Genomic DNA, 25,036 nt, shown 5'->3' on the forward strand with positions numbered 1-25,036 from the left:
AGTTCGGATAAGCAGGAGAGAATGAGTGAAATGTAATATAGCTAAATTTTGGTGGTTTGATTTTTAATAAAGACAATTTGTAATACATTAAAGTTATTTTAACCATTTCTGGTCACATTTAATGTTGGACTGCCAGGTCATGGTCATCACTGTTGAGGGTTAAGGTGATTTGGGTCAGGGAATGCATAGCATTGTTTAATCTGTCTGTCAGTCCTAAAAGGCTGTCTGAACCTGAACAGATCGGTATTGAATTTGGGATTGGAACTTGGGTATTGTCCCTCCAGAGGGGCTGTTATTACACGTAGGTTCTTGTTCATTGTTGGGTCAAATTGGGACTTTTTTGAAAGCTAATAAACAGCCAAATAACTTGTGAAGAACTTTCTTTCAAGCGTATATCCTTAGAGCTGCCCTACGGTGAACTCCCAGGTTATGGTTATTCCTGATAAAGTGCATTCTAGAGCAGTTATTAGCTGCTGGTCTGGTTGTAGGAGGAAAAAACCCAGTTCTGGTTCAGGTGACGTGGGTCAGGTGAAGGACAGCTTCAATTAATCTGCCTATCAGTTTAGACTTGATTCACATTCCTCTCTGGTTTTCCCAGCCTGGGTCAAAAAAGGTATTCTATAAAGCTTTGGAATTCTATATAGCTGATGTTTTAAAGCGGAAACCCCTAAGTACTCAAATAAGCCTTGAGGAACTTGTTCTCTTTTGGCTCGTGTTCATCACTCATGAGATGCTTTCTGAACCGAGTATCAAGGCTGGTGCGTGGATCGCGTTTCACAAACGACCGAAAATACATTAAAACACACCTGGTGGTAAACAGTGAGGATTTAATTGAAATTAAATTAAAAATATGAGTACCAGATCTATTGCATTATAGTAACAGTACAGTTCAGGGTTACTCTACAAGGAAGGAGAAGGGCATGTAGTTGTATTTAAACACAAATGCACAATGAACATTCAGCTACCACAGATTGCACACCAGATACTGTAGTAATGCAGTCTAACACAAGACCACCAAAAAAAAAAAAATTAAAGGAACCCATTTTTCTTTTTTTTTTGAGATCAGGCCTTAATTTTCATACATGGAGTACAAAAGTCAACCCGGAGTGTCGAACATATCGGTCTACTCTATACACATCTCTCAGGGCTTAATAATCAAATCATTTAATAATGCCATTATTTAGAAATTATGTGGGGGAGGGAAATGCCGAACATGTACAATGCACTGACACAGAAAGTCAGCTGTGTTAGACATGCAACAAGTAAACCAACTTGCTGAAAAAATGTACAATAATCAATCATAAAAAAAGGAAACATTATAATTGCATAAATACTTTGTACAGTTCATCTTGCTGTAAAGGAACAAACCACTTTAAAATGACAGCATACAACATAAAAAATGCATTAGATAAAACCATAGTCATTAATATCTGTCTTTTTTTTTTGTTTGTACATGTAAAGGTGCGAAAATAATTGATATAGCCATCTGGCTTTTGATGTTTTGATGTTAGGATTGCGCACTAATTTACAGTAATCATAATGTTTATCATAATGAGTGCAGATTTAACCGTATGGCAATGTACGGGGCAGAATATGAAGAAAGGGCATGTGCACGTGTAATATTTCTTGCTTTAAAGTGATTTGTTTCTCGGTTTTTTTTTTTAAAAGAAACAAAAAAAAAAGAAAAAGAAAATACGTCTCTTTCTAATGATCAAAGCAGCACTTTTTTAATGCAGTATTGCCCACAGTACCACTGAAGAAATACAAGAGATATTAAAGAAAAATAGAAAGTCTTGTGTTATTTCACATGTTAATAAAACACAATTCCAGTTTTTTTCCAACATCAAAATATCAAATCCATTTCTGACAATAAAACACTGAATTCCCCGGTACAGACTTTCTTTAAAAGTTCCAAGGCTGAGGCACACAAGTTATTTATCAAACACGTCAGGAAAACAGAATATTTAGAGTTCTTCTGGCATATTTTCAAAAAGAAATTGTCAGCGACGTCGATATTTCAAATATTGATGTTCTCAGAGTTGCATTAGTGTCGGAGAGAAATATTAAAGCTAGTTCATATAATATTTAATAGTGAACAGTAGACAATGTTAAACGCACGTATCCTCCGTCAGCCTCCGTTTTAAGAACAAAACAAAACAAAAAAACAAAACAAAACAAGAACTCATAGTTAACAGTGGAAGGTTTCAGATGTGCATTTCATATAATGATATGTTATGAAATTACGACTACGTTAAATATTTGGGAATGCTAACGAAGGTGTGTTTGGGATTTAAAAATAACGAAATGTTCTTTTGTTCATAAATATATTAAAAAGTTTTAAAGGCAATTTGGCAGCAAAAAAAAACCGACACAAAAATAATAAAAAATACACCGTTTCTATGACTCTGTAACTACTGGCAACGGCTTTGATACTGTGGGCAACACGTTAACGTTAACACATTGTAAACAAAATTATTTGCATAACTAGACATGGTAATAATGCCAACCTACAAACATTTATTATTAACATTCATAGTCCCCCGATATTATACCCGCCGGGATGCTGTGCCTCATGACACCGACTACACACGACTGCTTAAGTTTTTGAGTAGTTTTAAAGTCAGGAGTGGTACGTTATAATGCTATATTACAGGCAGAATGTTTGCTCTCATAATAATGACTTTTCAGTTCTAGTTAAAAAGGCCATTTTGCTATTTACAATATTAACAAACTTTATTTTGCTTTGCACTAAAATGTTAAGCATTTTATGGAAAATTCTACGGTTGAGGAGACGTTTGAGGATGACTACCCGGTGATCTGAAAGCGTGAACATTAGTGATCTGATTTTAGCCTTGAATTTGTAGTAGAGTGATGATGATGACGATGATGATGTGTAGAGGAAGGTACAAGTCAGTGTGTGTAATATGAGTGATGGTTTAGTTTTTGGACCCTTCCTCTGAGGCCCGCTCATGCTGTAGATTGTAGTAACAGTTCTGACACACACGAACGGGAGAGGATATCTTCAGCCGCTTGATCTCCGACTGGAAGCGACTGCACCTATGAGAGCCGAGGAGAGAGCGTTAAATCACGCTGCAAGGTAACACAGTCTTGACTGTCTAGTGCTATCTGTACGGAATAAATAACATTAGGGTATTTACGCATTGTGTATAATTATATACGTCCATGTCAATTGCACACTTTCACACTTGCACATACAAATTGCCTATATTTGTATATGTATATTTCAATTGCACGTGTCACACCTGTACATGTGTACATACAATTTTGTCTATATTGTATATGTCATTCTGTTACACTGTGGAGATTCTGTCACTAAAACAAATTCCTCGCATGTGAAAACATGCCTGGCAATAAAGCTCCTTCTGATTCTGGTTCTGATTCTGATTCTATCAGCTCGATCCACCCTGTAGACATACAATGAAGAGACTAAAAGCTCATTTTCCAAATGTCACTTATCCTCTACTCTACCGGCACCAGACACTACCACGTCACGTTCACTGCTATGTTGTGAATAAACCGGCCACGTTATATACTGTATATCTGATCCCCTGGTGGTGTCATTCCGAGTAAATCTAACAAACTGCATAGTAACGTTATGGAACAGTGTCAGTAATTGTGTAACAGAATCTGCTAAACCACCAAAAATAGTGAACAATCTGGTCTTAGTTAGAGGTCAAGCCCCGAAGGGGTGTAGACACCTATTGTTATCGTTAGTTTTCTTATTATTCTTCCTCTTCCGCCAATGAAATCAATGGCAGCACACTCGCACTCACATACACTCGCACTCACATACTCACACTCGCACACTCACATTCGCACTCACATACTCACAAACACACTCACACTCACTCGCACACACTTACACACACTCACTCACTCACACTCGCACACACTCACTCACTCACACACACACTTACACACACACACTCGCACACTCACTCACACTTGCACGCACTCACTCACACTCGCACACTCACATACACTCGCACACTCACATACAAAACACACTCACTCACACTCGCACACTTACTCACACTCGCACTTACGCACACTCACACTCGCACACTCACACTTGCACACTTACTCACACTCGCACACTTACACACACTCGCACACTCACATACACTCGCACACTCACATACAAAACACACACTCACACACACTCACTCACACACACTCGCACACTCACTCACACTTGCACACTCACTCACACTCGCACACTTACGCACACTCACATACTCACACTCGCACACTCACACACACTTGCACACTTACTCACACTTGCACACTTACTCACACTCGCACACTCACATACTCACAAAACACTCACATACACACACTCACTCACTCGCGCACACGCACACACACACACAGACAGACACACTTACACACTCACTCACACTTACACACACACTCACACACACTGACACACACACACTTACACTCACACACACTTACACTCACACACACTTACACTCACACACACTTACACTCACACACACTCACACATACACACACACACACTTACAAACACACACACTTACAAACACACACACTTACAAACACACACACACTTACAAACACACACACACTTACAAACACACACACTTACAAACACACACACTTACAAACACACACACACACTTACACACACACACACACACTTACACACACACACACACACTTACACACACACACACTTACACACACACTCACACACTCACACTTACACACACACTCACTCACATGCACTTACACACACACACACACTCACATACACTTACACACACACTCACTCACACACATAATATAAATGACAGACAAACAGCTTAATACACTGAGCTTGTAAAGTAAACTAATAATAACGATGAATAATCGAACCATTATGAACTTAAATGTCGGTGATGTTAAATTTTATTCTTCTGTGATTCCAGAAAGAAATAAAAAATATAGCTGCAAGCAGCGATACCGGGGTCAAGCCAATCAGATGCGCTCAGAACATGTCGCTGATGAACCATACCAAGTGTGCGAGTGTGAGTAAGTGTGCAAACACTTACACACACACTTACACACACACACTCACACTTACACACACACTCACACTTACCACACACACTTAGGGGCATAGACACCTATTGTTATCGTTAGTTTTCTTATTATTAGCATGCAACGTTTCGTGACAGCGCCACCTAGTGGCCACGAGATTTTAAAAACAGCTATTTTTGCTTATGACTACTGCAAACTTGAGTCTAAAATCATGAAGGAGGTGTTGTTAGACTCCTTGAGGCATGCTGAGTCAAACGATACCAAACGGTTTTCGGACGGCCATTTTGTATGTCAGCCATTTTGAATTTTCACGTTAAGTTCAGTATTTTACGAATGCAATGCCATATCGCTACGAAACTTGGTATGGTTCATCAGCAACATGTTCTGAGCGCATCTGATCAGCTTGACCCCAGTATTGCTTGCAGCTATATTTATAATTGTTTTTTTCTGCCTGTAACATACTAGCACAGGTTTATGAAGCCAACACAATGTGGGGCTAATTGAGATAGATGCAAATCAGCAACAAATTTCAGGTCAGAAAAATGTCTGTACATATATATATATATATATATATATATATATATATATATATAGTGTCAATAGAATAGCATTTAAGTTTATTTATTACTTATTTATTACTTTATTACTATGGTTCCCCTAAGTGTTAAACAAAGAGAACATCAGTTCAAGCCGAGGTGATCTTACTTCTGGCAGAAGAGCTGGCCGCAGTTCCTGCAGTGGTGGCGTCTCTCGGTGAGTGAGAAGCGCACGGCACACGCCGAACAGCCCTCCACCTGCTCGTCTTTCACCCAGTGATCGGCAGCTGAGCGTCCCGGCTGTTCACTCACCGACCAGCTGAAGACGCGGCCACGCCCATCGCCCACCACCACCTTACTGTGGTCTCTGAGAATAGCACAAAATTGGTTTAAATAAAAACTGTCTGGACTCTTTATATTTATACACACAAGCATGTACACACAAACTCACACACTCCTTCACATACACACACTTATTGACAAAGTCCTTAAAAAATATATATAACAATATTGTCAACATCAATGATAATAAACACACACACACACACACATATAATTATCAGGGCTTACTTAGAGATGGTGAGGGCTGTGATTTCAGCTGGCTGAGCATTGTCCTTGCGGTCAAAAGCTGTGTGCATGGTGAGTTTACTCCGGAACACCAGCTGTCTCTCCCATCTGTAGCCTGCAGAGGGAAAAAACACAAACGGCAACAAGAGCTCAGCTATGAGATCTGCCAGCCTCACACCCACGACCATTGGATGTGAGACACGCTACATCAATACAGAATAAAATCTGTCAGCTTGAAGAATGCTGTGTATTGATGTGTCACATTACATTCTAATGTGGAAGCAGAAGGATGAAAAATGCTGCATGGACGAAACCGAGTCCAAAAGGAACGAGGCTTCTGAGTGTGAAACCATTTCAGATCAGTTATTTACCTTTTGAACAACTTACGTTTAGTACTCAGGGGAATGTTGTTATGTAAAGCAAGCCATATGGGAAACGGAAAGTGTTAATATATGCCGGAGGACTTAATTAAATGCTTTGAAGTGGATGGCCACTGCACCAGCGTTGGATAAAACTTCAATACAACAGCTTTGTAATACACACTCACGGATCTGTCTCATTCAAAGCACAAAATATTTTTTGAGTTTTCAGTGCCTGGCTTTTCTGCTTCATATGTTCAACACTGGTTCAATTCTGTCCCAGGGAATTCAGACTGTATTCAGTGTCTAGGGTAAAAAAAAAAAAATGCTGTGTCCTTTTAACGTGATGCAGAATTTCATACCTGCTCTGAGTTTGTTATAGAGCCGTGGCTCTACGTTGCTCGGCTGCAGGGGCTGTGGCACGGGGTGCGAGTTGGTGTGGGGGTTACTGGGTGGGTTGGCAGGTCTGGCTTGGCCCTCTGAGTAGTTGACGAACACAAATCCATCCTTCTCATCAACGCTGAGTGAGTCAGACCAACGACCTGAGTCCTCCAAGCTGGTGCGCGGAGGCTTCGGCCTGTGAGAGTTACTCCCAGGCTGACTGTTCTGTGCCTGTGCTTTACACTCCTGACTCACGCTGGCCTCCTCGGCCTCTGATTCGCTGCTGTCCTCGTCTGCAGCTTCCCGCCCATCTGCACAACACACAAATGAGCAATAAAGTAGACTGAAACTGGATTAGTCCTTAACTGCAACACAACAGCGTGGGTGTGAAAACTATGGTTCCAGATGAGCACGTCTTGTCTGTGACGCTTGGTCAGCGTTTTCTGACTAAAAATAAACTTTCTAAGGTGTCACCAATGACCATGTTAACATAAACATGACATTAGGACCACTCTTGGACAAAGTCAATGGGAATTTACTCCCACCTTTGACTCAGAGGACAATCACACCTGGATTTGTACCTGCTGGTGTAATCATGACAACTGTCCTGTGCTCATCCCAGGTAAGAATAGTATCACTGCGATTTCACTATTGTGCTTGACGTTATCATCACAAAAATAACACGTTCACCTTTTTCTCCAGCAGTGAGGTTTGCAAATCTTTAAGTACTGTCAGGGTTCCCACTCTTTTTCAGAGATCATTTTCCAGGACTTTTCCAGGACATTTCAAATTTAGCAAAAAAAAGACAAGGCTCACAGATTCACGGCCTAAAGTAATATGTTCTTCTCTCCAGAAGTCTTAAAAACAACGTACACTTTATGGCTATTACTTAACTATACTTTTAAAGACATTCTGTCATGTGAATGTAATTTCAACATTAATAAAATAAAAAGACCGCACATATTAATACCCTTTCCTTTTCTCAGGCCAATGCAGTCATGCATGCTTTAGTTTGCTGTGCATTCCCCTTGCACATGATATTCAGATTAACAAGGTTAATATAACCTGCTTACCCGTCACCATTTGCTGAAAACATTCGAGCACTTAAACCATTCCTAGCGCCTGAAACCGCCAACACAAGACAGCGTCATCCAGCGAGATTAAACAGCATAACAAAAACTCAGCGTCCCTGAACAGAGCGCTTTCTGTTACTAACGTTAATTGTTTCGACCAGAGTTGTAAACTGTTCTTTAAATGATCAAGAACATTTAAAAATAATAATTTTCCAGGACAACAAGATTTTTTCCAGGACAATTTATGTTTTCTCTCATTTTCCATGTGTTTTCCAGGACTGGAACATTGGTCATTAATTTTCCAGGATTTCCAGGTTTTCCAGGACGCGTGGGAACCCTGTACTGTATGGCCATACTTTTTGGAATTATCTAGGGGTGTACTTTATTTTATACCTATGGCACCTATTATGGGATATGATTTATACAAAAAATAAAATGATTAACTATTATGTGGAAAGACGTACAAATAATTATACACACATGTTAAGATTTTACAACTAAATTACGTTTAGTGTAATAAACATGATCTAAAAGTATCGATAAAAAAAACAGCTCACAAAACTCTAGCACAGTGCATTGGTGAGCAGGAGGTGCATTACCGATTTTTTCCTCTGCACAGCAGTCTGGAGCATCTGGAGGCTCGACTGGATCGGGTGCAGGAGTTTCCGGGACTTGCAGGAACTCCATTCTCCAGAACTGTGAGACAAACACGTTTATTAAAGTCTCACATATACACAAGACAAATGCTTAGAAATGGAGTTAAAGGTGGAGTCTCCGTTGTTTGAAAGCCAATGTTGACATATAAAATCACCAAAACAAACACGCCCCTAACCCAAATGGGTCCCACCCCTGTATTGATAGCTCCGCCCACGCATACATACGCAACCCAGGCAACTAATAGAAAGAAATGTGTCTTTATCATAGCTGAAGGGAAGAACAATACGATTGCAGATAAAAAACGAGCAAAAATGACACACAAGCATAATCATGCAAAGGACGGCATATATTAGTTCTGTGAAACAAAGCAAAACCAACGTTACTCACCTATCGAGAAGGAAAAAAGCAACATCTGTGAATTAAGTAAAGTTGGCCGCATATTCACAGATTCGAGTTTCCCGAGTCAATAACTCCTGAGCTAAACACTGTTACTACACAAAACACGGTTGTAGCTGCGTCTCTACATTACTACGATAGAAAAGAGGTGTTATTTGTGTAGTAACAGTGTTTAGTTCAAGAGTTATTGACTCGGGAAACTCCAATCTGTGAATATGCGGCCAACTTCCTGCTCCTTCAGTTCTATCCAGCGCTGGAAAGCTGATCCTATATTAACACGTCCTACTTCTTGCTTTATCGTAAGCCTTTCTTCGCTTTCTTTCTTTGTTTTTATCCTCCATGTTAATGTTAAAACCGCTTTCTGCTAATGTCACACATGCGCTCTGAACACTCTCTCCGCCCATATCGACAAGACACGCCCCTTTCTGCTCACTGGCTACATGTTAGTTTTGTATTTGTTTTGTTTATAGGCCCGACTCAGTTTTCTGAAGCATTTCTCAAACAACGGAGACCCTACCTTTAAGTAAAAAAAAAACCACAGCAATTGTTGAGTTATAGGATGACAGGTCGTTACCCTAACGACGCCATCTGAATGTCCTGTGATGATGACGTTTTGTGTGTCCCATTCGTTCATCTCAGACACACAGCAGCACAGGATCTGCTGGCTGCGTCCGGTGAAGGTGTTAGCGCTAGCGATGGGGTTGCCGTTAATGCTCCACACGTGGATGTATGTGCCAGCACAGGACACTATATCTCCCTGTGTAATAAAAGATTTTATATAAGTAACAGTGTCATACATCTTTACGCTTGCTGTCATTTTTCTCCAGTTAGAATACACTTTGTAAAGGATCGTATCAGTGTGAGGTTTGTTTAGATGGCTTGTATAGACAATAGACCTTTGACTAACTTACAGTGAGCTCATTTATACAGAGAGCAGACACTGGAGCACGGTGACCTCTCAGCTGTGTGACAAAAGACAGTTTATTCAGGTCCCATATGATGCAGGTTCGGTCCCGAGAGCCGCTCACGACGATGTGATAGGCGGAGGATGCTGTCAAACACGTCACGGCGTCTGTGTGTCCCAGCAGAGCCTGGAATAAACAAGCCTCAATCAATTCACTGTACACATGCACGTTTGACTATTCAGTATAGGTGTGTTTGAACAGTAAACGGAAAGAAATGTATTCGCTTTGACAGCTGACAGAATAAATTTATAGGTTATTTTGTGATGTAACTCTTATATAACACGATCCAGTATTGCACGATTTTAGATTTTGAACACTCAATACATCTGAATTGAACTGTCAGAAATTTACGACAACATACATATACACAGTTGAAAAATCATGGATGTTCCGCAAGGAGATAAAATATAGTTTTTGTTTCATACTTTCAAAGATGCTTCATTTTTTTAAACATCTCGTTAATGTTCTATTTTATAAAATGAATAATGTTGGTAATGGATATATGGATATATATATATATATGCACACACACACAAAATGATGGTGTGTTCCTTCACCTGTTTGAGTGTAAGTGTCTTGGCCTTTTCTTTAGAGGGACTCGTCTCCCAAACGCAGATAGCTGTGCTCGTGCCACCGGTAATCACCAGTTTGGGGTTTGGACAGATAGCACACAAGATCTGAGCCCATTCAGACAGGCACTCGTACACAATCACAGCCTGCAAAAATGCCAAGTAGATTAGTTCAAACAGATCACAGTAAGACCAAGTCAACAGCAAGGTGAGAGAGGGAGTAAATACGCTTAAGTAACATATAGCCACTAGGGGACACTGTTGGCTCTCGAGTGAAATGCAGAACAAAATCACTAAATTATTAACATTTGGAAGCCAAAAATAACGTCCAAAACCAAGGCTTCAGGTTCAGAGGCAGCTTGTGATGTGCTGCTATTGGAAATATCTTATTTGCAAAAAATAAGCTCTTATTTGGAAAAAGCACTTATTTGTTCTCTGGAAAGGTAGTAACTGATGCAAATGTTTGGGCTGTGTCCCAAACCACAGTTTATCAGTACACACGATCAGTACTCGTTACATCCGAGTCTTTGGGATGCTGCCCTATAATTGTTGACTTTAAACAAGGAACAAACATTAAATTGAACTATAAACAGTTAAACAAATTTGTCACGCTACTAAATAAAATTTGTATTCACAAACTGCAGTGAGAAACATGTAAATACATGCTGTTAATGGCCACATCACACCATTCTAAGCCACATCGTTTTTCTATTCCCTATGTAAACATTTCTTACTGTTCCACATGCACATATCTGTAGTTCAGAGGAATCTTCCAATGGCCATTTTTTCACAAACACAAAATTTTAGAAGCGTATTTTCCACATGCTGCGCATTACAGGCTCAGGTTTACAGGGTAGAAAATTTGCTGACCTTGTCAGACTCGTAGTTGGCCAGCCGGCAGCTGAGGTCTGCATAGCCCCAGGCAAATGTCTTATTCCAGGCAGGAGGAACCAGCACTTTGTTCTGCTCTACAGCCAAAATGCCCTTATCAGTGCTTACTATCTGACCCACGGGCTCCTTCAGCTCTGCAACACACACACACAAACATGCAGAGAGAGAGAGAGAGAGAGAGAGAGAGAGAGAGAGAGAGAGAGAGAGAGAGAGAGAGAGAGAGAGAAACAGAGTGAGAGAGAGAGAAACATAGAGAGAGAGAGAGAAACAGAGTGAGAGAGAGAGAGAAGAGAGGAAAAACAGATAGAGAAACAGAGAGAGAGAGGAAAAACAGATAGAGAAACAGAGAGAGAGAGAAACAGAGAGAAACAGAGCAAGAGAGATAGAGAGAGAGACAGAGAGAAAGAGACAGAGAGAAAGAGAGACAGAGAAAAAGAGTGAGAGAGAGAAAGAGAGAGAGAGAGAGAGAGAGAGAGAGAAAGAGAGAAATAAAATTAAATTGTATTTAAATAAATTAAAACAGCTGTCTGGGGTGAGATTAGAATTTACATCCTGTTTCATGCTAATAAGTTAGCGTTCTTTAAAAACTTCTTTAATATCATTTTCTACCTTCTCATTATGAGTTATTCACTGAAAGGCTCACTGATATTTTTCTCCTATATACTATTCTTTCAATACAGGATGCAGTCATCCTGAATTTACCCTGATTACTGGTTCAGACCTCCCACAGTACCTTTAACAGGAGCAAGAGAGGGCCGCAGGTTGTCTAGATGGTGGAAGAAGATCTTGTCTGCAGTGGAGTTAACGGAGGCGGCCATGCTGGGGATCTCGCCGTTTGACTTGCTGCGTACGCGCTTAGGGGGATGAGGCTTCTTAAAGAGCTGCAGTGAAATCCAAATAACAGCATTATGTGTGTATTTAATGTCCTGCTGATTACATGTTACATATTTACTGTCAACACGCGTGACATCACACCTGTCAGTGATAAATATCAGTGATAAACATGTTCTTAATAATGAGACTGTTATTCAAATTAGTAACAGTAACAAAAAAATAATAATTTGCATTATCTATTTGATGCAAATAGATTTTGCACTGATAACTCATATCAATCCCACACTCCAAACTGAATCCCAGCAATCTGCTATGACCAGAAAAATCAGGTCTTTTGTCTGCTTCACCTAGAATCGTATTAATTGTATTACCAATCTGTAATACATATGAATAGAATAAAAAACTGTTTACATTTAAGTATTAAAGCAGCTTTATAAAAACTCCTGGTTTGTTTTTTTTGCACTCAGATCCGTTTGGTCACGCACCTGTTTGGGGATCTGGCCGAAGTTGTTGATGAAGCCGATGGTGGCCGTCTCTTTCAGGGGGTCGTTGATGTTGTAGATGTCCACTTGGCCCTCGTAAAAGAGATGGTGGAAAACGTTTACAGCCTCCACTGCTGGAGGTCCCTGCTGCTTGTAGCCGAATATCAGGTCAATCCATTCGTGTAGGTGGGCACTGACATAGTCGCACTCTAACGCCTGGCAAGACACCGAGTAGAAATACAAATAGAAATGACAAACGTGTGTGTTTTTGCTTTAGTTATCTCACCACCTGTTATGTGTTATGTATGAAATAATGTATCATAACTGTACAATCTAATGAAAAGAAAGACAGAAAGACAGACAGAAAGAAAGAAAAAGACAGACAGACAGACAGAAAGAAAGAAAGAAAGAAAGAAAGAAAGAAAGAAAGAAAGAAAGAAAGAAAGAAAGAAAGAAAAGAAAAACAGACATACAAAGATAAACAGAAAGAAAGACAAAAAAGAAAGAAAGACAGACAGAGAAACAGAAAGCAGGAAAGAAAGAACACAAGAAAGACAGACACACAGACAGAGAAAGAAAGAAAGAAAGAAAGAAAGAAACCATCCTTCCATCCATCCTTTCATCCAGTGTTGGTCCTATGATGACGTGAAAATGAAGGGATTTTTTTTCCACCTGTCTGTGAACCCTGATGAACTCTCTTGGATCTCCTTTGGCCCACGGAGGCAAAATCACGTCTCCCAGTCTAGTGCCGTTCTGTTTACTTCCTGTATCACAACAAGAACAAGCCACACGATGTCACATTTCCCTCTGCGCACACCCAAATCAGGCTCTGAGCTTTGGTAAAGAACGCTTGCTACCTAAGTCAAAGTTGTTAGAGTTGAGCAGGAACTCGGGGAGGTAGAAGAACTCAGGGATGAGCTCCTTTACGTCGGCCATGTTATGTTTGGAGGCAGAGAGCCAAGCTTCCCTCACGCTGTGGAACATCCGGTCGGCTAAATCAAAGTGGCCCCCCTGCAGAGGGAAAAAAGTACAAATGGAAACGAATAAACAAGAGGGCAGAAACAAGACATTGGTTATGAAAGCACATGCAGCCTGAAGGGATCCTGATTTGTGACTGTTTACCTTCTCTGAATAACATGGCTGAGAGGAAAACAATGCAATGTAAATATTGCCAGAGTGAAAGGAAGATGCTGTTATTGTGCAGGCAGTTTGTCTCAAAGTTGTTCCTGAAACTGCAGAGTGTAGATAACGGGGACGGGGACGGAAAGGGATTGGAGGGGACTACCTGCGGGGCCACAGACTGCAGAGTGCGCTATATCTTTCTTAATGACTGCAGTTGGATGTGTTAAATTGCTTCACTTCTGCAGTTTAGTAACCTAAAATATGCAAACTACACGACTCTAAAAGTGAAAAGTAAGAAATTAAAAACTTTGTTAAGTGCTGTTATAAAAAAAAAAAAAAAATCAATGATGAAATGGCGTGATTTGGTAGTTAAATCAGAAATAATATAAAGTTGACTCGTATAGGACTCGTATTGTCCTATAAAAAGGACAAGCTGAATTGTTTTATTGCATATACATCGTATAAGTTCTGACGATGACCATTTTTCATTCATTAAAGACTGCCACGCTGTACTTTTTTATCCATTAATCGTTATGTCAAATGTTGTGGAACCTTCCAGAAACGCTCATCATAAGTGCCATTTGTTCTCAGTTGAAGCTAATAAAATGCAAAAATGCAGCTTGACATGTTACCTCAATCCTTCCTGTCTGTGAAAACCATGGCACTGCAGACATAAATAAATGTCTCCTTTCATCAAACTTCATCGTATCAATTATTACATGCTTATCTAATCCGTTTTGGTGGAGTGTCCATGAGGAGTCGCACTGATATTAGCAAAACTATTCGAGCTGCTGTTAATAGATTATTGATCAGATATCAGAATCAATAATCCAGCAGCTTTATATGGTATAGTAGAGGAATAAAACGGATAAAACGGAATAGGCTCAAGAAATGTTGAGTAAAGAGAAATAAAATGAGGTTTATTAATGACGTTAGAAAAAAAAAAAAAAAATCACATAATTCTATGATTTGTTGATTTGAACATGATCATGGCAGGATGTGAGTTAATATGATAAATGAACTGAGGATCTTGTTGAAGAAGCTTGAGAGATGCTCTTCACTCACCTGCAGTCGGAGGAAGATCTGCGTGAAAGGCTCCATTCTCACTAAATAAGACGCCACGATCATGGCTGAGGAGTAGTGAGTTCCGTAATGGTACGCTGGAGTCTCACCTGAAAACAACCACACACACACACACACACACACACAAGAATCATCAGTCAGACCTTTTCAGTACTGAGCACAACAAATATCTAACTCCAGTTAACGGATCTCTTTCTTGTCTGAACCCACCATTAGGATCCTCCCAGTCTTTGAATCTCTTCTTGTACTGAATCAGTCGGTCATCCGTCTGAGCTCCCATGGGTTTGGACAGGTTACGGAATGTCTTTGGATTATTAAGGTCCAGTTCCTGTGCACACGAAACGGACAATCAGAACACACTCGGTTCTCAGGTATGTTTGGTGCAACGAGATCATTTAAAAAATCCAGCCCGGATTCCTATAGGAGTAACATTTTTACGGGTATCACTGACACCTCTGTAAAAAGCCTAAATCATACCATAGTGATGTCACATAGTAACCGCTTAGCAGCAGAACTTTCTTTAGCTACGTTCAATTACAACAACAATGCCAATTTAAATAAGGCTGCAGAGACGTAATAAGTCCCCTGGGTTTACTAATAGTTTGTTTCTAGCAATGATAAGTAGAAGCGTAGTGGTTAAGGTGCTGGTCTACCAATCGGATGGTTGTGAGTTCGATTCCCACGTTCACCAGGCTGCCACTGCTGGGGCCCTGAGAAAGGCCCTTAACCCTCAGTTGCTCAGTTGTATAAAATGGCAGAAAATGTAAGTCTCTCTTTATAAGAGCATCAAAAACCTCTTAAATCTCAGCGTGAATGGTAACAATACTGTCTGAATAATGAGAAGAACCTTAACCATTGTATTATGTTTGAATTTCAGCAATTTTATCTCAAGTATGTTTGTGTTTCTATTTTGGAAAGAATAGTAAGACTTCTTGTTTCTTTACAATGGTAAATTATGCTTCATTTAAAACATTACCAGTAGAGTTAGTGTAGGCTGTAATGTTTTATACCACTGGTTTTCCAGCAATGCGGCAAAGCTATTTACCTCCGAGTCGAAGTCAGCCAGGATCCAGGGGAAGACTGGGTACTGCATTAGGTCATTGTAGGATCTGCCGGCCAGTGTGTTCAGGTGCATTAGATACTGAAAGTTGCTGATTTCTCCTCTCTGAGAGTGAAAAAGTGTACATGTTAGTCATCCAGGTGATGTTAAATGTCTAATGAAAATGATGAAATGTTCTTCCACTCGTCAGATTAGAAATACATCAGAATGCATCTTCTCTAATGAGCAGAGAAACATCTGACTGCTGATGCCAGGTTAAAACGGCTTACCTCCCACCGCTGTGTTACTGATTTCTCTCCAACCAAAGTGCTGAGAAGACCCGACCTGAACGAGAAGACACAAATCTGATAAAGCTATCTGCTAATTTGTAAGCTGAGGACAATTACGAGTGCCTTGTTAGATGTACGTACCCTTGCTCTACGCTGGTGTTGGGCCGCTGACCAGAGACCGACTCTGAGCTGTCTGCTAATGAAGGAACAACTGCCAAAAACCTACAAAGAAAACAACATTGCAGTGATGCAGAATGACATTTGGAAGGAATAACAACTTAAAGCTGTTTCTTCAATATACACCTCACCTCTGATAGACCTTGTTCCTGACTCCCTTCTGAAAGGCCAGGAGGTAATTTCGCCCGTCGCCTGAAAACACCTCTACTGCCATTGGCTGTAACAGAAAGATCATTTATTGACAGGGGAAAACAGTTGTTTATTAACATTCAGCATTAAATCTGCAAACTTTCCTTTTTATTACCTGGAGCAGATAGCGGCGCTTGTGCACCTCCTTGATGTCTTCATACGCGAAGATGCTGCAGGTCCGCTTCAGCTGACTCTGGCTTTGTCTGGCTCCTTTGGGGATAATTGGCTCGTGCATGCTGGGTGATGACAGAAAGATGAACAATAAGTCGTATATGGCAACATGTAGTGGTCAGATAATCAGTGCAGGTGACTTTAGTTCTGTCTGTACCTGCCATATTGACACAATTCTCGCTCTTTCACTGAAACGATCAAACAATTCCATCCCAAATTAGCAATAAAAAAAGCTCAGATGTAGTGTTAATTTCGTCAGACGAGACGAAATATTTTCGTCAACAACCTTTTTTTTTCCATGACTAAGACGAGACGATGACAAGACTGCACCACTGTCCAAAAACGCTGACTAAGACTAAATTAACATGCATTATTGTTGACGAAAAAAGACGAGACGAAAATGTTTTGTATAAAATACTATGATAAAATCTCTCTTCATTTTCGTCTACAATTGTCTCTGCTTTTTCATCAGCTGTTACGCCTTTAAAATATTCAGAACGAGTTCGCGGCTTCGCGCTGTTGCTCAAGTTACAGGTCCGCGAAGCGGATCCCGCTTATTATATTGCTACCTACCAAATAAATCGATAATTCGACTCAAAATGATGATTTAAAAAGGAGTTTATTGATTTAAAATCAATTGTATTGTTTCCGCTAAAGAAAATAGTGCGCTCCGTCTCTACGTTTAGAATCCTGTGTGTCCATGGCAATGCTCTGTTTTTCATGGCAACGGTGTGTTATAGTTCGCAGCGGTCTGTTATCAAGAAATAAAATAGTGTGTGTGTAGAAAGAATTCGTCCACATGCCGCTCAAATAAAAAAAAATTAAAATAAATAAAAACTCCTGAGCGCAAGTCCACAGTCTAGGCGGCTTTTTGTGTTAAATTATATTTCCTGTCGCTGCACAGGCTCTTTTATTGTACATGACAGCTTATGTCCCGATGAACGGTCTTTGCATTACAATTAAAAGCAGCATCAATAAAGTAAAAAATGTGATGTGCAGTCAAGTTCGAGTGTATGCACTGTTTAAATTGTGAATGTATGCACAATTTTTTGACTAAAACTAGACTAAAATTAAAAGACTTTTAGTCGACTAAAACTAGACTAAGATACCTTGAGTTTTCTTTTGACTAAAACTAGACTAAAATGACGAGACTTTTAGTCGACTAAAACTAAGACTAACAAAAAAGATATGTGAATGACTAAATATGACTAAAACTAACAAGGACATTTGGCACAAGACTAAGACTAAATTAAAAATAGGTGACGAAATTAACACTACTCAGATGGAACTAATTATTTTTGGATAATGAAAACAGCTTTTCTGGACAGAAACTTTTCTCTGATCCTACAGACAGAAGAAAGCCAGAAGGCTTACGATATTTAGCCGTCTTTGCCTTCAGATTATTTTCCTTTTTGCCAGTCACGAAATGATGGATGCTTTAGAAGAGTCCCTAAGACATGCATTTGCAATTACATCATAGTAGGAAGCTGTTACAGGGAAAATAATAATAATAAAAAAACGCTTGACTATGCACCTGTAAACTGATTAAATTGACTAAACACTATCAGGATTTAAGTGTTCTATATATAAATTCATGATCCAGTGTTCGGTTAAAGTCATACGGAAACAAGAGTTTCATTGTTAACATTACAAACAATAAGAAAACCATAAAATCATCTCAAAGACGTAGAAAACCTTTTTGCCGTTCCAGAATAAATCTTACATCTAGGTGTGGAATGATTAAGATAACTCCTGGTATGATAAATGTACAAAACAATAACATATTTCACAGAAACTTGTACCAGTCATTGGACAATTAAGACATTAATGTCACGATATTTTCTGACTTTTGGGAGAGAGCAGTGTATATACACGATAAGGTCAAAGGTATGTGGACACCTGAGTAACACACTTATATGTGCATCTTCGCCAAAAAATATTGCCAGAAAGTTAAAAGCACACAATTATCTAGAATATCTTTATATGCTGTAACATTTCATTTCTCTTCACTGGAAATAAAAGGCTCAGTGCTGTTCCGGAGGCATAAGCAAGCACCATGAAGACATGGTCTACCAAGTTTGGCATAGAAGAACTCAAGTATCCTGCACAAAGCCCTAAGCTCAACCCCAATAAACACCTCTGGGATGAACTGGAAAACTGACTGAACCCCAGAAAAAGTAAAAGATTAAGGGGAATAAAAAAACAACAATCCATCCATCTATGCCATATTTCTTACTGTCCAGAAATGATCCATAATCCAAAGGTGAGCAGAAACTGGTTTCTATTCATAATGGAAAGATTTAATGAGAAACGCAACGTGTTTCCGGTTTGTTCTTTCAAAGCAGATCCTACTGGATTGATGCAGGAGGCAATATGTACACAACAAATCCTTACAGCCAAAAGATTTGGATCTTACTTTGCAGGAAGCGTCTCGATGTCTCTGATCTCTCTGGTGACGGTCATAGTGAAGCCGTCAATCACGTAAAAATGTTCCTTGCCAAACAGCAGCAGCCCTTCGCTGGTATCCAGTCCTTGGACCCGAGCACAACGGTACATGTGCTGAATCTGTTTACACACATAGTAACAAGGCTTTAAACATACGCACATTACAGCAGGACAAATTAAAACACTGAACACAACATTTAAACCAAATCGTAAATTCATTCATTCATTCATTCATTCATTTTCTACCGCTTATCCGAACTACCTCGGGTCACGGGGAGCCTGTGCCTATCTCAGGCGTCATCGGGCATCAAGGCAGGATACACCATGGACGGAGAGCCAACCCATCGCAGGGCACACACACACTCTCATTCACTCACGCAATCACACCCAAATCGTAAATAAATAAGTAAATAAATGACTGAGTTTATTAACCTTCTCTCCTTCCTCCAGCAGGCGGAGCAGAGTGGTGTTGTCGGTCTTCTGCTCGTCGTCTACAGCTCCACACTCCAGCAGCTCCTGTAGCTGCTCTGGGCCGTCCTCGTCTCCGCCATCCGCCGTAGAGCGGGAACGCTTCAGAGGAGCTTTTACCAGACCTGCACACACATAAAACAGGCCGTTCCCTATCAAAACCACCATGCATTAAAGTCCAAACCAGAGCACTCCTTTAACATGCAAACAAAGATTTATTTAAATCTGAAATAAAAGTTTATATTGAACCTGTGCTGAGAATGTCTATGAAGGATGTGTGTATTAAAATAAAAAAAGCTTTGCATGAAACCAGTCATCTGAGATGCTTCATTATCTTGAAATAACGAACATACTTGATTAGTAGATAAGGAGCAAAAAGGTCAATTCATCTGCATAAGCTTACCAAATATATACCAATATACCATTTAGATGTTCTAAACCCTGCCAACTGCCTCTATGGGCTTTTTTTTCCCCTTCATCTACAAATTGCATCATGCAGCTTTGTACCAAACAACAATTAGCAACATGCTGTGATTTAACAACACAGTCGGAGTGGTAATAACCTGATTGCTGGAGAACATTAGAACACTGGAGCACAGAGGTCCAGTTTGCACTGAACGGTGTGTATTGAGCGTTTCTCAAGGAAGGACTCATTAAAACTCTTTTTCTGCAGTGGTGGTATTTATTAACATTCTGGAAAGATCATTAAAGGATTTATCCCCTATGAAGCAATCGACACTCATTTCAAAATGCGTCCCATTCCTTAATATTCTAAGGACATATTTTAAAGTAGGAGAGGATTTCAGTATCTCACTGCATTTTCAGACAGAAAACAAGTTGCACTGTTTTCATCAGTAACAGGAGGAAAACGTTCTGCACTGAAAAGCGTGTTCTTATGTTGCACAATATCTTCGGTAAAAAAAAAAACAATTAGGTGAGGATGCTTTCTAAGCATCAAATGTGAATTCCATATGCTGGGATTACACACTATATGACTTGACTCAAGTCAGACTTAAGTCACAAATTTGAGACTTGAGACTTGCTTGACAAATATTAAAAAAGACTCGACTTGACTTTGACTTGACATTCATGACTTGAGACTTGACTCGGACTTGAGTGAAATGACTCAGAGATGGGGGACTCAACTTGACTCGAGTCAGACTTAAGTCACAAATTTGAGACTTGAGACTTGCTTGACAAATATTAAAAAAGACTCGACTTGACTTTGACTTGACATTCATGACTTGAGTCTTACATGTGACTTGCACATGTGTGACTTACTCCCACCTCTGCTGTCCAATCACAGCCATAATCCCTACTAGGGTGTGTGGTGGCAAGCAAAGAAGGACATAAGGGTAATAGAATACTATGATAAGCATGATAGGCATAATAAAAAAACTGTTCATCTGACCAAAAATGCTAAAGAGAAAAAAAAACTGTAATGCCCCTTTTCCACCGAGGCAGTTTGAGTGCTGGTTCGGAGCCAGAGCCTAATTTAGAACCAGTTCTTTCTTTTTCGACAGCCAAAGCACCGGCTCTGAACCAGGAAAAGTGGTTCTTAAGTAGCACTAATACGTTGCTGGTCTAGACTTAAGAACCGCTTGTGTCAGGGGCTGTGGGTGGGGCTACTGTTAGTGCATTTGTTAATGTACCTTAAGTATACTAATGTTTAATACACTTTTACTTTACCGCAATATGATACATTATCAGCACACATGATAGTAGTTAGCTACCTGCTAAGGCTAAGTTTTTTCTGTGTTAATGATAAAATAACGTTATGTACTTTCTCGATAACAACCTCCGTTTATACAGATTACATGGAGCTGCACATACACGTTGGATTCGCCGCGTTTGGGTGTTAATGTAGGTTCACAAAGCTATGAGCATTAACAGTAAAGCAACGTCCGCCATTGTTGTGTTTGTGTTTGCCGCTGCTGCGCTAAAGTTGCTGGGAGAGGCATATGTGAGCAGTTGTGCTGTGATTTAAATGCAAGCTCACATTGTATAGTACCAAGCTGGAAAAACTGGACTCTCTGGCACTTTCTTTTGATCTTCTGCAATCAATAGTGGAGCTTCAATACTGCGGGTCTTAAATGGCCCGGCCAGGTTTTTACCTTTGACCCTTGCGATGGTGTCCTCGCCATGCTCTGGTTCCTGCTGTGTGCTCTCTCCCTCTGTGCTCTGCTGGATGGAGTGCTGGTACATGCCCGGGTTTCCTGACAACAAGCGCATGTAGTACTCCTTACTGTCGTAGCTGATGGCTCTCCGGTAACGCACCGGCTTCTGGGGAACAGAGTATCTCTTGTTAGGGGCTGAGAAACATTTATCCTGATTGAAAACTAATGCAGTCTAGACCTACCATCAGTGCTATCCTGTTAACAAGAACAGGTACCCCAAGCTTACAATATTTCATTTTCCTATTCATAAATATGCAAATATCCAGCTTTTTGTGTTCAGAACAATCTGCATCTGTCTTGTGGGAACATTTTCACAAACAATGCATCATTTGTGCATCACAGAAAAAGACAAGTAGATCCTTATCTTATATATATATATATATATATATATATATATATACACACACACACATTATATATCCAAATATTTCTAGAACAACATAAAATTTTGAAAGGTAGAAACGGAGGTTAAGGATTTGGCCGATCCAGCTTGCTACTTCCAGTGAGAAGTAGTGAATCATTCATGAATCATTCGTTCGTTAGACAGGTTATAGCTGAATTGGGACACAGCCCACTGCCCACAACAAGGGTTAATGGTAAAGAAGTCTGATAGGAAGGAAAGTGTTAGCTAAAATCCTGTTTTAACGATTCTGTAATTTCCTACAGACTTTAATCTGCCCTGTGCTTCTCCATTATGTCATGTGGAAATTGCTAAATCGAGCAAGAATGGAAAAACTCCATGTTGCATCAAACTTACTCTGGCTTTGCAAACTAAACAAAAATCCTGGCCTGGGGGTTGCCTTATTTATTCGAGTTAGTGAAGTGAGTGATTAAGAACGCTTTAAAGAGCAAAATGAATAACAGGAAATGAGAAAATGGAGAATGATTATTGGCTTTAAAAAATGTAAAAGGAACGATACTGGGTGCAAAACATCAAGCAAAACCCGAGCACGCTACCTGAGAACTGTTGTTCGGCTCGTTGTCAGGCACGTAAGGGTAATGGATATAAAACAGGTCGTTGCGAACCATCTTCTTCCTCATACGACACGGCCCCTCTGTCATATCCAGCTGGAACTTGTCTAGGTGTGAGCCAATAGGAGGTCCCCAAAGACCTCGTTCACGTAGTAACTCGTATTCGATCGCTGCCCATTCATCAGTCACGTACTTCAGTGCATTCTGCTGCCTCTGTTATAATAACACAAAAAGAATTAATTTTAATCTTAAGATTAAATAAGATAATAAATAATAATAATAATAAAAAAAAAAAAAAAACCTGCTGAAACACAGTACCACACTGTGCTTACACAAAATGCTTGATTCTGATTGGTCAGGTCAAATGTGTAGATTTATTCACCAGCAGCTTTGACAGTAGGCTCCAGCTGCAAGGTTTATATTAATGTGTCATCTTAATACGTTACTGTTTATTGTTATTGTGAGATTTTCACCTCTTGGTATTCTTTGTACTGCATGGCCACAAGATCTCGCACCACCGCAATATGCGTGAACATCCACTGGAAGGTTTCCTTAGAAAAGTAGAAAGAAAAAGAAAAAAAAAAAAGATTTCGGAACATTTATTTCAATTTAGATTTAAGTGAATTATCACTGAAATGAAAGTGTACATGAATAATAATATAATAACAATGAAGATTACTTATACAGCACCTTTCAATGGCAATGAAATCTCAGGGCGCTTTTACAAGCGACGGTAAGATAATTGAAAGACTAATAAAATGATATAAAATGGATGTGGAAATGGAAGAAAATGGCAAGAAGAAAGGGAGGATGGAAAGAATCGAAAGGTAGTAAGGAAGGGAAAGGAAAGAAAAAGAAAAGAAACGAAAGGAAAAGAAAGGTTTAAAATGATTACAGATTAAAGGAAATGAGGGGAAGAGAAAGAAAGAAAGAGAAAGTAAGAAAGAAAAAGAGAAAGAAAGAAAGAAAGAAAGAAAGAAAGAAAGAAAGAAAGAAGCTCAAATAGTGAAACTTGTGTATTATATAAATTCAGTACACACAGACTGAAGTAGTTTAAGTCTTTGGTTCTTTTTTTTTTGGTTCGTTTTTAATTGCGATGATTTTGTCTCACATTTAACAAAAACCCACCAGACAAATAAAAAAATAAAAATAGACAAATAAAAAAACATTTTAGTGAATTGTTGGCCTTCTGGAAAGTATGTTCATTTACTGTATATGTGCTCAATACTTGGTTGGGGCTCCTTTTGCTTTAATTACTGCCTCAATTCGGCGTATCATGGAGGTGATCAGTCTGTGGCACTGCTGAGGTGGTATGGAAGCCCAGCTTTCTTTGACAGTGGCCTTCAGCTCATCTGCATTTTTTGGTCTCTTGTTTCTTATTTTCCTCTTGACAATACCCCTTATATTCTCTATAGGGTTCAGGCCTGGTGAGACAAGCACACCAACACCATGGTCATTTAACCAAATTTTAGTGCATTTGGCAGTGTGGGAAAGTGCTAAATCCTGCTGGAAAATTAAATCATCATCTTTAAAAAGCTGCTCAGCAGAAAGAAGCATGAAGTGCTCTAAAATTTCTTGTTTAACGGGTGCAGTGACTTTGGTTTTTAAAAAACACCGTTGGACCAACACCAGCAGATGACATTGCACCCTAAATCATCACAAACTGTGGAAACTTATCACTGGAACTCAAGCACCTTGGGCTATGAGCTTCTCCACCCTTTCTCCAGACTCTAGGATCTTGGTTTCCAAATGAAATACAAAACTTGCTCTCATCTAAAAAAGAGGACCGTAGACCACTGGGCAACAGTCCAGTTGATGTTCTCATTAGCCCAGCTAAGACGCCTCTGACATCGTCTGTGGTTCAGGAGTGGCTTAACAAGAGGAATAACCACAACTGTAGCCAAATTCCTTGACACGTCTGTGTGTGGTGGCTCTTGATGCCTTGTCCCCAGCCTCATTCCATTCCTTGTGAAGTTCACCCAAATTCTTGAAGCAAGGCTGTGGTTCTATCGGTTAGTTGTGCATCTTTTTCTTCAACACTTTTTCCATCTGCTTAACTTTCTGTTAACATGCATGGATACAGCACTCTGTGAACAGTCAGCTTCTTTGGCAATGAATGTTTGTGG

At 39.7% G+C, this 25,036-nt stretch overlaps 1 protein-coding gene across 5 annotated transcripts in view; it reads right to left on the reverse strand.

Annotated features, from left to right (window-relative positions):
• Window positions 1–810: 810 nt before the first annotated feature.
• The window catches only part of wdfy3 (WD repeat and FYVE domain containing 3), a 93,434-nt gene continuing 69,208 nt past the window's right edge, over window positions 811–25,036 (reverse strand). For 4 of the 5 annotated variants that reach the window (XM_060884199.1, XM_060884200.1, XM_060884198.1 and 1 more), the window contains 25 exons: window positions 23,384–23,461; window positions 22,896–23,123; window positions 21,876–22,044; window positions 19,726–19,886; window positions 19,265–19,413; window positions 16,793–16,913; window positions 16,620–16,705; window positions 16,453–16,533; window positions 16,312–16,366; window positions 16,028–16,147; window positions 15,193–15,310; window positions 14,965–15,071; window positions 13,635–13,788; window positions 13,450–13,541; window positions 12,781–12,993; window positions 12,195–12,342; window positions 11,441–11,595; window positions 10,559–10,717; window positions 9,948–10,127; window positions 9,611–9,793; window positions 8,583–8,679; window positions 6,892–7,221; window positions 6,174–6,285; window positions 5,773–5,970; window positions 811–3,057 (listed from right to left, as the gene is read on the reverse strand). In XM_060884199.1, coding sequence (XP_060740182.1) covers window positions 2,937–3,057; window positions 5,773–5,970; window positions 6,174–6,285; window positions 6,892–7,221; window positions 8,583–8,679; window positions 9,611–9,793; window positions 9,948–10,127; window positions 10,559–10,717; window positions 11,441–11,595; window positions 12,195–12,342; window positions 12,781–12,993; window positions 13,450–13,541; window positions 13,635–13,788; window positions 14,965–15,071; window positions 15,193–15,310; window positions 16,028–16,147; window positions 16,312–16,366; window positions 16,453–16,533; window positions 16,620–16,705; window positions 16,793–16,913; window positions 19,265–19,413; window positions 19,726–19,886; window positions 21,876–22,044; window positions 22,896–23,123; window positions 23,384–23,461 — 3,615 coding nt within the window. In that variant the 3' untranslated portion in view covers window positions 811–2,936. The remainder of the gene's footprint in view (window positions 3,058–5,772; window positions 5,971–6,173; window positions 6,286–6,891; window positions 7,222–8,582; window positions 8,680–9,610; window positions 9,794–9,947; window positions 10,128–10,558; window positions 10,718–11,440; window positions 11,596–12,194; window positions 12,343–12,780; window positions 12,994–13,449; window positions 13,542–13,634; window positions 13,789–14,964; window positions 15,072–15,192; window positions 15,311–16,027; window positions 16,148–16,311; window positions 16,367–16,452; window positions 16,534–16,619; window positions 16,706–16,792; window positions 16,914–19,264; window positions 19,414–19,725; window positions 19,887–21,875; window positions 22,045–22,895; window positions 23,124–23,383; window positions 23,462–25,036) is intronic. The other variant, XM_060884197.1, reaches the window with a different exon arrangement.

This window comes from Tachysurus vachellii, chromosome 12, assembly GCF_030014155.1.
Source record: "Tachysurus vachellii isolate PV-2020 chromosome 12, HZAU_Pvac_v1, whole genome shotgun sequence".
In the NCBI taxonomy this organism is placed as follows: Eukaryota; Metazoa; Chordata; class Actinopteri; order Siluriformes; family Bagridae; genus Tachysurus; species Tachysurus vachellii.